Genomic DNA, 10,837 nt, shown 5'->3' on the forward strand with positions numbered 1-10,837 from the left:
ATTGTACCATTAGTTTAGATTTAAACTCACATTCACATCCATGTTACTAATAAAAAGAGAAAAACATACAAAGAGTTGAATCTTTTATCTCTCACATATTTCACTGCGCATACATATTAGAAGACTAGGAAATAAATAAATAAATAAATATTATCTCTCACGTATATATGCACCTCTTGGGCCAAATGCTAGGGTTAAATTTTTTGAGTAACAATTTGTTATATAATAAGATTAAAGATAAGTTAATTTTATATAAAAATGAGTATAAATGGAAGTGATGTACGTAGTCCATATATGACTGATTTGTCTAAATTTTGTAAGTTGTAACTCTCCTTCTCTCTATTTCTCTTACAAACACACACACAACATAAAAATCTCTTTTCGTCGGCTCATTTAACGTATTATATACGATTTTTCAACTAAAATCAAAAGTATCGTACCAATTCATAATAGGATCGCGTTTTGATTATTTGCAGTGTCCATTGGATATATGGGTCGGGTTAAATTGGAGTTAAAGCGGATAGAGAAGAGCACGAACCGACAGATTACGTACTCAAAACGTAAAAAAGGTTTAATAAAGAAGGCTTATGAATTGTCAACACTTTGTGATATCGATCTTGCTCTCCTCATGTTCTCTCCCTCCGATCGCCTTTGTCTCTTTTCCGGTCAAAAAAGGTATATAATATATATTTTCATTTCTTGTTATAGAACATTTCATGCTTTTCTTCTCGTTACTCTTGTCCAGCTTATGCTTAAGTGTTGCGTATGTATGTTACTGCTCCCCATTGACAAGCCTTTTTTTCTTTTTCTTTTTTGGTGGTGGAAAGCCACCGAATAGTGGATTTCTGTTTTCTTTTGTTCTACTAGTAATTTTGAGTTATTTCATACTAGTATTCAGTAGAGGTGCAACCGAGCGTCGACACGTTTTTACATATTACTGAAGCTTTTAACTTACCGGAAATTCCGGGCTACCGGGACTTTTTTTTTTTTAAATAATAGAAATTCGAGCTTTTTCGTAAATATAAACAGTTCCTGTGTGCTTCTATAATCACAAAAGTTCCATGCAATTTGGTAAAGAGAGTTGAAGTGTAGTTTAGTAAATAACAAAAGTTTCGAACTTTGTCTGTAAATAAAGGAATTTGGAGTTTGGATAATATATATCCCCGGCACTTGCATTAAAATATTTAATCTGTTGTCATTTTTAGTTCAAAAAAAAATATAAAATTATTAGAAAAAATCCCCAAAACATCAAGTTTTATATCTTTCTCTAATTGATTCACGGGCTTAAAAACAAAAATGATACTTGGTTCTCTATATTTATGAGGATATCATGATATAAGTTGAGGAAAATGATTATTTTATGATAAGTTTACTAATTTTCAAAATAATATTATAAATTTAATTGTATCCCCACATGGCCATACTCTAGTAGTACCGCCGACTAATACGAAAGCCTCGCAGTATACGTCGCACGCTATATACAAAACACACATGTTTTCATGACGTCAATGCATGCAGATGACTCGGTGCGAGTTCCCCCTCCATCAGATAAAACTTGTCATCGTAACTTTTTTTTTTCAGAAACTAAAAGTTTGAAAACAATTTGTTCACTAACTGTAAAATAAGAATCAGAAGCACAGACCAATTCTACTTGTTACTGTACTTCATAAATCATAACTTATCTCCTTCATCCCGGTTTGCCGCAACTCGGTCTGTTCCCCGTCTTCTTTCAACGATACATAAATTAGTCGTAATGTTGTATACTTACTTATAACATGTATGAAAAGTAAATGTAAATTCACACATGGATGATGTTGTATCTTCATTTTGAGTTAAATTCAGGATCGAGGACGTTTTCGCGAGGTACATCAATCTTCCTGATCAAGAAAGAGAGAAGTATGTGTATCTTCATCGCATTAATCTACTTAGATTTATTTTTTATAATAAATAATATATCTATTGACATGTCTTTTGGATTTGTTTTTAATATTTTCAGTGCCATAGTTTTCCCCGATCAAAGCAAACGCCAGCTGTGAGTAACATCACACACTTCGCAGTGAATTAATATTGTATAATACTTAATTTTTATCTATATTTTGCAAATAAACTTTCTTCCCTGTTTTTGCAGAGGTATTCAACACAAAGAGGTGAGACTAATCAGTAAAAAACACAATCCAGTTTATTTGGGTCCATGCACATAAGCTCTTCACAAGTTTCAGAGTTAAGTATTTATTTTACAGAAGTGTATATATTGTAGTTTTTAATCAACATTTTATTTTTGTGACAGTATCTATTAAGAACTCTTGAACAACTCAAAACTCAAGAAGACATGGCCCTCCATATTAACGAACCACGGTTTCTTTCTCTTCGTCCTTATAATAAATTTTGTATCTAGCTAGCTAATATAATGATGTATATGTATGTTTATAATATTCATATCTGACCTTTTATTTATTTCACGACTCTGATAGCCCTGTCCTCTCCGATGTCGAGGTTATTAATTTCCCTTTTCTCTGTTAAATAAAATATATAAATATTTTTCAAAGGAATTTTTCTAATCATATTTGCAAATGTTACAGGCTCTTGAGCAAGAAGTTTGTAGATTACAAGAACAGCTTCAAATCTCAGAGGAAGAACTTAGGTATTTTCCATTGATTAGTCATTGCAAAAATTTCATGATCTGTAAAGAGTTATATTGACTTTTGTGATATAAATACACAATAGGAAATTCGAACCAGATCCAGTGAGGTTTACATCAATGGAGGAGATTGAAGCATGTGAAGCTCATCTCATCAATACCCTGACGCGTGTTGTTCAGAGAAGGGTAAACCATACTACTAGACATAACAAGTTGATGTGCTATTAGAGTAGAGAACAATTAAGTTTAGTAATTGATTATTGTAGGAACATTTGTTGAACAAGTCATGCAAAGCACCAAGTACCCAACAGAGCATAGAAGGAATCCCTATAAACAACGTCGTAGAGGGATGGTCTGTTGCTGAGCCCGAACAAGCCAATATGATAGCCAGTTTAGCCCATCATTCCAATCAGCTAAGGTCCTTCTAGGTCAAACCAATTTGGTTTTATATACATTAGTAATAAATAATAACCTATGTTAAATTGTAATTGGGATTTTTTAAACTTTTTTTGTCAGCTATGATGATCTGCTATTGCAAGGGAGTTCACAGGGAAGAGAAAGCAGCTTTGTGCGGCGGTGATGAAGTGGTGGTGGAAGCATTATCAGTAGAGCCCGTCTCACCCCAACCAATGCCAAAGCATACTCACCCAAAAACAGAAATGTTCGTGAAGTCTTTAAGTCTCTCATCTTTGATCTTTATCTTCCAATGTCCATCTTTGTAGTTCCCTTTCTCTGCTATCCCACTCAAGTTGCGTTTTCTCATTCAATAATTCAGTCTTAGTAGTCAGAACTTGCGCAATTTCTCAGGCATTGGGTCGTGCACTCTCCACCAGGTTTTATGTGCTTCGTCACTTGCAATCATAGTGTTCCTGAAGCTATAACCAGGGTTTGTTATAGCCGAGGTAATGAAGAACGTAGAGGATTGGAGGATCAGCTCCAAATAGACTTATCTCTATGTTCTTAATCACTCACACAGTGTCATTCTCAGAGATCAACAAGGCCTTTGATTACATGTTGAAGGGAGAGAGTATCCGTTGCATCATCACGATGAACACTCACTATCAACCAAACCAATCTAATAAGTGAACCAAATAAGTTGAATTCAGTTGACTATCAACATTAAGACCAAATGAGCACTTCAATAGAGATACATATGCTTGACGCCATTCTCTAGCCCTTAAGCTAGCCAATTCTGATGTCTACTTGGATTTTAGTTGCCTTTATGCATTTAGAGCAATAAAAGAAACACATCTCTTACTACAGCAAGATCAAAAAGTACTCTTTCTTTACTTCTCTGTCTCAAATTGTTAAGACTTCGACACAAAGGTATAGTAGAAGAAGAAGAAGATTGGAAAACACTGTTGCAAGAAAGGACTCACTTGTAGCACATTGTGGTCTAGGCCGTTTCTCATCCTCGCATTTGTAAATCTTGGCATTTGCATATCCAAGCTTAATGGTCATGTTCCAATTCATTCTTAAAACGGACAGTCTGCACAAGAGAAGGAAATCACACAAATGATGTATGCGAGTCCAATGGATGAGCCTCTGGTGACTAAATATAGCATAGATTCAAATTACTCATGCTTATAGAACTGTGAAAAGGGGTAAAGCATATTCATTATCTACCTGCACACCAGAAATAGCTTTCACAACAGTGGAATTTCCATGAGCGATATGTCCAATGGTTCCTGAAATATATAACAATATCATCTTTAGCTTCTATGCCTGGTTAGTTTTCCCGACATCAGCTTATATAAAAGACCAAGGAGCATGAGTGGAAAGTTAAACGAAACTCAAAAAAGTTTACCTATATTTATAGTAGCCTAGCGAGAAATGACCTCAGGAGACAAAAGAATGTAGCGCAATTACATCCACTTTTTTAAGATCTTGCTCAGCTATACCCTTGTTCCTAACATTATGAAACATTCAAGAAAGTAGAAGAAGACAGTTAGACTAATTACCAGCTAGATAACATAGATGGTTCACAAACGCTGCAGCTATGAAAGTTTTTGGTGTACCTTCTCGATGAGATTCATAGGTGACAAGACCTTCTGGATGGTTCACAAACGCTCCAATGTATTCCTTCACATAGTTTGCTGAATAACTGCAGTTATAAGCCTGATCATGTTTGTGAGATTCCCAGTTATAAGCCTGATATACAATTCCAAATTACTCTTAATGTCTATAAGACTAAGGTCAAACCAAGATTGTACAGCTATAAATGTTAGAGTATATAATATAAAGATGAGCTTACCAGGAGAATGACTTCCATAGTTTAGATCTCCACCTGATATAGAGAAGCAATAGACTTAATAATTGCAGCTTTAAAACTAAGAACGTGAAAACTCATGAACAAAAACGTTAATATCTTTAATAATCCTAATCTAAATCCTTTGTAATATGAGTTTGGTCGTTGCATTCATCAGAGACGTGCAACAATATCATGCTTTAAAAACAAAGAACGATGGAACTACAATTTTGAACATAAAAGTAGTAGAGCTACTGCTACAAAAGAAAACAAAAAGACACTTACATTGTTATAGTAACCCATGTTGACACAAGGATCTGTAAAACCGAAACCTCAAACACTGTTCTGACGAAAACAGGTTGGATTTAACAATTACCTGCATCCAGATAGATAGCATTTCAGATAGATCAAACAATTAGTGCTATGCGTAATGCGACACAAACCAGTAAGTTATGAAGCAGCAAACTAATAACAAAGATCCTAAATTCCAAATATTTCCACCAAGATAACAGAATTAGTAAAGATTAACATTTGCTTCAGGACAGATAAATAAAACACTAGCAAATACTCTCCAATCTGTTGAGTCGCGAAGACCATCATCGATGAAATCACCAGAATCAGTTTGATATTCTTACCGTAAGCAAGCTGGCAACAGTTTCGTTCTGAATCTACTTCATTCTTCATAAAACATTCAACGAGAGAGAGTCAATAAATCACGCGCACAGAATCGAAAAAAACCCGTCAACATACAAAACTATATTCACACGAAAATCAAAATCATAGATTTAGAAGAAACACGAAAAAAAGATACCTCTCTTCTCTGACTTGTTGTTGATGGCATGACTTTCCATAATCAGTGTTTTTAACACTCGTTTCCCTGGAATGAGGCAATCAACCAAAAAACTATTACATGAGTCAAGAGGATCGTGAGACCAGATTTGGTATCAGAATGGTTATTAAGAATGTTACCTACCTCTACACATTTTGCTGATGACTGCGTTTGGCTTGAGACAACTGTGGCTGAATTTTTTGGCCTGAGTGCAGAATGGATTCCTCAGAAGACTAGCTATCTTTCCAGCAGTTTGATGCTTTTATTAAAGTCCATCGACTTGTCTCCCCGAGGAAACTGCAGTGGTGGTTTAGGCAAGAAATGGTCTCCTTGTTTTATATCTGCTCTGACGTCCGCATCCCTGAGATTACTGCTAAATGAACAAGAAGAATACAGAATTAGAATGACCTCTCATGGTCTCACTTATCCACATTAGTATAATCTCACAAAGAATGATATAGAACCTGGCCTTGATGTTGACCTCTGTCCTTGTTTTATATCTGCTCAGACGTCCGCATCCCATAGATTACTGCGGAATGAACAAGAAGAAGAAGAAAAAGAAATAGAATGACATCTCATGATCTCACTTAACAACAATACAATCTCAGAAACAACGATATAGAACCTGGCCTTGAAGTTGACCTCTGTGCTTGCTTTGTGTGTTGTAGGCTTGTAGCTACTGGTTCTAACACGGCTCTTTATCCTACAATAATAAGAATGGTTAAAAAAAGTAATTGACCTTAACCAATGGTGATGAATGATTGAAACAAAACCTGGAGGGTTCTTCTTCTTCCTCGACGTTGCTCATGGTCACATTCATGGATTGGTAGAGCTAGCAGCTATGTTTGTAACACTCGTTCCCCTGCAGTCAGTGAAACAAACACATAAAATTTTTAAAAAAACATCAACCACTAGAATCGACCTGTAACAGCGATTTTAAGATTCATAAAACCAAAGCAAATCAGAAATCTGGTAGCCCATGAATGATAATGTAAATAGTACCTTTCCAGCTCAGTTAGAATAGGAGCCAGGAGGCATCACTTCATAAAGCTCTGAGAACTATCGAGTTGATTAATTTGTGAGCCAGTAACAATTAAAAAGTATGACCAAAGTATTAAGGGGGAAAATGTTACTAGCTGAAAAAAGGATCATCAGGTGATGCTTCAAGGCAAACTCTCTTTGGGACGCATATCTTGGTACCGTTTTACGCAAAACACCATGGATATATCCTGGAACAACCTGCAAGGCAAATGTTTATTTAAAGTCTCCTGGAAACATACACATGGCTATATACACATGCAAAGCCAAAAATCAAAACAAAATCCCAAGGTTTTAAACATTAATTGTACAATGATTTCAAATTATGGCCTGTCGTGATTAGCATGCAATACAAATTTCAAACGTCTGTTTCTCTCAGCTTTCATTTCAGAGCATGTAAGCTTTTTAAAAGGCCAAGCAGAGCAGAATTTTGTTTACCTTGCCACTGTTTAACGTTCCCCAGACATAATCTTTGGGCTGTTCCTTTGATATATTGTCTCCACGTTCCTCTGATTTGATCCACAGCAAAACTTCCTACATCAAGACCACGCAAAAAGAAAGAAAAACATCATAAGTGCAGGCATCATCACGTCTTATACAAAAAAAAAAGTGATACGATCAATCACACACGTTGGGTCATATAATGTGACCATCTACCTTTTGCCTTGTGTTGGTAGAGGTAGCTAGATGTGTTCGTAACACTTGTTTCCCTGCAGTCAGAGAGATAATCAATCAACACATGAAATTAAAAGAACCATCAATCACTAGAATATATCAGTCAAATTAATAATAAGATAAGAGAGTTGAAGAGAAATACGCCATGGAAACAACAAAGTCCTCCCATCCTCGACAGTACGAAGAGGCCAGCTCTGACATATTACCAACCAAACCAATTTAATAAGTGAACCAAATAGCTTAAAGTTACGGTTGCAAGTAGGAAGATTAAAGATTCATGCAAACCTGAAGCATTGTGTAAGATTTCTTGATCCCCTGGAATTCCAGCTCTATCACAGCATCCTGCGAAATGAAAATCACCGAAAAACTCAATGAGCAACAAGCAAAAGATGGTCTCAAACAGGGAGTGATTGCGAATTGATCAAGTTAGCCATATATTAACTCAAACGTTTTTTGCAATGTATCAATTTTATCATTGTTTGAGAGTAACTTAAACTCAAACCTTAAGGGGATATTGACCAGCTGAATTCTGCACAATAGTAAGGGTGACTAGAAATGCAACAGTCACAGGATCTGAAAAGTCTCCTCCAGGAGATGAAACTGCACCAACAAGTGTAACACTTCTATCAAGGTCTGGTCCACCAAGACATTTTACTTTACCAGCATGTTGATAGAAAGATGCTAAACGTGCTGCTGAATAGGCAGGATATCCACTGTCGGCAGGCATGTTAGCCAAGTCAATAGACTGAAGAAAAAAAAATGGAGAAGTGAGATAAGGACAACAGACATACACAACAACATATATATATTAAATCAAATCTGATGAAATAATTGTAGCTTCATAGATCTATAAGAAGACGAAAAAATGATACCTCTTTGACTTGTTGTTGACTTCTGTGCTTGTTTCGGTAAGAGTAACTTGATATTTCCTGCGGCTTGCATTGTGTTGTAGCTACTGGTTCTAATAGCTCTTTATCCTGCAATAATAAGAACAATTCAAAAAGTAGTTCAACTTAAATAATAGTGAAGACATCAGATCAAATGTCTGAACTGTATGACCAATATGCAGATTCAGAATGAGAGAGATATACCTCAATCATTTCAATTCCTCTCTCTCCACAACCAACATACACAACAGCATCGAGGTTGGAGTACTATGTATATAAGAACAAATTAGCTTTGGCAATTCAAAATATCCAGTCATTAAGTGGAACAAAACCAGAGTGTTACAACCTACCTTGGAACAGTCTTCACAGACCATCATAAAATAAGGCTAAATCAGACATACCTGTAGCAATGTGGTGACACTACGAGAACAGGAACACCCAGCACCATTATCAATCCCACTTCGTCTCAGGTCCCTACAACAATAAAATTCCCATTTAAGCTAATTGCCCCCTTTTTTTTACATTTAATATGAAGACAAACACTGATCATTAACAAATCTCAAAGGAACAAATAATAACACAAAATCAGACATAAGTGAAGGATAATATGAAACAAACGTGGAGGTGTTCTTCTTGGACGTTGGCTCATGGAATGGTATCATTTATGGAATTAGTTGTACATGGTCTCGACCTTCTGGTCCTTCTCCTTGATCTGATTCACAAAATAATTAAACCTTATAATTGTAAATGTAACCAAAAATAAAAGAAAAAGAAAACCAACAACAACAACAACAAAAAACATAAAACACACATCTTCAATTGACTATCATTGTTTAAAAAAAAAAATTGAGTAATTACCTTCCCAGTAAGTAGATGAGTATCGGCAGCAAGCTTTGATGCAACTGGCCTAGGGGTACGTACAGGCCAGCTCTGACATATTATCAACCAAACCAATTTAATAAGTGAACCAAATAAGTTGGATTCAGTTGACCATCAAAATTAAGACCAAATGACCACTTCAATAGAGAGACATATGCAGTCAAACACAACACATTACCAAAATTGATTGGGCTCGGAACTAGTCCGCAAGGACAATCTTTGTCAAGAGCTGGGACAGAAACACCCCGAGGGATGTACACATCACCGGACCGGATATTCTGGCAATAGTTATTCGAAGGTCCCCCTGTGAGATATGAAACAAAAGAATCGTGAGAAGTCAGAGTCTACAGTTTTGTAATGGTAAAACAAATCATAAAACTTCATGTCTCGCAAGAATATATATCCAACTTAACCTGAACGCCATCGAAGATAATTTCCCAAAATTCCTGGTCCAAGAGAACAAACAAACAAACCTTGGATCTTGGCAGAATCTCCTTCAAGATAAGAGCCATTGCTTGGCTGGCTCGGAACCTGAGAGAGCGAACAAAATCATAAAACACATTAAAAAAAATAGCTTATTGATTAAGTTTTGAGACATGTAAAAACAGAGAGAGCCAGAAGAAACCTGTGGATGGTGACATAAAGCCTCATGAGCTCTTTCGTCTGAGGACTACCATATCCCAGCATGTATGAAAAATTTGCAGCAAAACCCAAAGAATCATCTAATGGAATGATGCTACCATCATGGCACAACCGCACGATGAGACAACTCTTTTGACAGCGCCTCAACTTGCTCCTTGCTCTTTCCTACATGGAAGTACACCTTTAATAAAAGAAAGTCGCTTTTGAAGAAACAAAGGACAAAAAAATTTCACAGGAAATAAGAAACGGAAAAGTATGTTTTCAACAAGCTAACAGTTGTCGGTTAAAGAATAACACACACACACACACACCAAAATTTGTAAGAAATAAGTGTGTTTTAGTACTACATGCTGCAATTTGGGGAAAGTGGTAGGTCGTACCTTTCAACCTTCAGCTTCATGGAGATATTGTGGTATTTGTCTATTCTTTCCGGAACCAGAGTGTCTCCCACAATGAAAAGAACCAACCTTAACCAAAGTATGATTTGAAAATAGTAAGAATGGTTAAAACAAAGTATAGTTGCACTTAAACATAAGTGAAAGATGATATGAAACAAAACCTGGAGGTGTTCTTCTTCTTCTTCTTCATCATCATCATGTTGGACGTTGGCTCATGGAATTAGTTGTACTTGTACATGGTCTCTACCTTCCTTGAATGATGATGATCCCCTTCATCTGATTCACAGAATAATTAAATCTTAAAATAGTAAATTCATCGATCAAAGCAGTAGAACCAGTTTTTGTTGTTACCTTAAGCAAGCACCTTGGCGACGATTGTGTTTCACAGAACTAAACTATATTCACACACACACACACACACACACTAACCCAGTCAAAATCATAAGAAGAACACACAAAAAAAGAAAAAAGATAGATACCTCTCTCTCTAACTTGTTTGCTCTCTCGTCGCCATTACAATGCTTCAACGATTCTGAGAATTTGAAGACATGAAATTTCAAATCACACACAACAACTCAGTAACAAAAAAAAAAAAAAAAATCG

At 35.9% G+C, this 10,837-nt stretch overlaps 2 protein-coding genes across 15 annotated transcripts in view; one reads left to right on the forward strand and one right to left on the reverse strand.

Moving 5' to 3' along the window:
• LOC104713471 (agamous-like MADS-box protein AGL104) lies at positions 214–3,657 on the forward strand. 3 transcript variants are annotated; one of them, XR_755639.2, is made up of 12 exons: positions 214–316; positions 477–675; positions 1,843–1,896; positions 1,997–2,032; positions 2,129–2,147; positions 2,288–2,355; positions 2,472–2,493; positions 2,580–2,641; positions 2,725–2,824; positions 2,905–3,056; positions 3,155–3,299; positions 3,446–3,657. XR_755639.2 is itself a non-coding variant. In XM_010430596.2 (11 exons), the coding sequence occupies exons 1-11, from the start codon at positions 259–261 to the stop codon at positions 3,216–3,218; spliced, it is 834 nt and encodes a 277-aa protein (XP_010428898.1). In that variant the 5' UTR covers positions 214–258; the 3' UTR covers positions 3,219–3,436. The 3 variants fall into 3 exon arrangements, 2 of the variants coding, with proteins under 2 accessions (XP_010428898.1, XP_010428899.1); XM_010430596.2 differs by lacking the exon at positions 3,446–3,657 and having other exon boundaries at positions 3,155–3,436; XM_010430597.2 differs by lacking the exons at positions 214–316; positions 3,446–3,657 and adding an exon at positions 336–398 and having other exon boundaries at positions 3,155–3,436.
• The window catches only part of LOC104713469 (V-type proton ATPase catalytic subunit A-like), a 7,868-nt gene continuing 686 nt past the window's right edge, over positions 3,656–10,837 (reverse strand). The window contains exons 3-33 of one of the 12 annotated variants that reach the window (XM_010430583.2): positions 10,714–10,766; positions 10,586–10,629; positions 10,396–10,510; positions 10,217–10,303; positions 9,820–10,001; positions 9,608–9,725; positions 9,373–9,498; positions 9,174–9,245; positions 8,934–9,027; positions 8,717–8,789; positions 8,520–8,582; positions 8,301–8,405; positions 7,931–8,173; positions 7,714–7,770; positions 7,571–7,622; positions 7,411–7,463; positions 7,192–7,287; positions 6,718–6,954; positions 6,489–6,577; positions 6,341–6,418; positions 6,180–6,244; positions 5,860–6,085; positions 5,698–5,763; positions 5,522–5,564; positions 5,172–5,262; positions 4,893–4,925; positions 4,657–4,789; positions 4,446–4,547; positions 4,265–4,326; positions 4,018–4,127; positions 3,656–3,696 (exon numbers count right to left, since the gene is read on the reverse strand). In XM_010430583.2, the coding sequence (XP_010428885.1) occupies positions 6,787–6,954; positions 7,192–7,287; positions 7,411–7,463; positions 7,571–7,622; positions 7,714–7,770; positions 7,931–8,173; positions 8,301–8,405; positions 8,520–8,582; positions 8,717–8,789; positions 8,934–8,977 (954 nt within the window). In that variant the 5' untranslated portion in view covers positions 8,978–9,027; positions 9,174–9,245; positions 9,373–9,498; ... (4 more) ...; positions 10,586–10,629; positions 10,714–10,766 and the 3' untranslated portion in view covers positions 3,656–3,696; positions 4,018–4,127; positions 4,265–4,326; ... (9 more) ...; positions 6,489–6,577; positions 6,718–6,786. Of the gene's footprint in view, positions 3,714–3,875; positions 4,128–4,264; positions 4,327–4,445; positions 4,548–4,656; positions 4,790–4,892; positions 4,926–5,171; positions 5,263–5,521; positions 5,565–5,697; positions 5,764–5,859; positions 6,089–6,179; positions 6,245–6,340; positions 6,419–6,488; positions 6,578–6,717; positions 6,955–7,191; positions 7,288–7,410; positions 7,464–7,570; positions 7,623–7,713; positions 7,771–7,930; positions 8,174–8,300; positions 8,406–8,519; positions 8,583–8,716; positions 8,790–8,933; positions 9,028–9,173; positions 9,246–9,372; positions 9,499–9,607; positions 9,726–9,819; positions 10,002–10,216; positions 10,304–10,395; positions 10,511–10,585; positions 10,630–10,713; positions 10,767–10,837 lie in introns of those variants that run through there. The other 11 variants (XM_010430582.2, XM_019229512.1, XM_019229513.1 and 8 more) reach the window with 11 other exon arrangements.

Source organism: Camelina sativa, chromosome 9, assembly GCF_000633955.1.
Source record: "Camelina sativa cultivar DH55 chromosome 9, Cs, whole genome shotgun sequence".
NCBI lineage: Eukaryota > Viridiplantae > Streptophyta > Magnoliopsida > Brassicales > Brassicaceae > Camelina > Camelina sativa.

What these genes read in the sequence shown, in the direction of transcription:
- LOC104713471 (XM_010430596.2), top strand. Translation starts at nt 259, where the DNA reads ATGAGTATAAATGGAAGTGATGTACGTAGTCCATATATGACTGATTTG. An exon ending in GACTGATTTGTCTAAATTTT is followed by an intron (nt 317 to 476) that starts GTAAGTTGTAAC and finishes GATTATTTGCAG; the next exon opens with TGTCCATTGGATATATGGGT. An exon ending in CCTGATCAAGAAAGAGAGAA is followed by an intron (nt 1,897 to 1,996) that starts GTATGTGTATCT and finishes TAATATTTTCAG; the next exon opens with TGCCATAGTTTTCCCCGATC.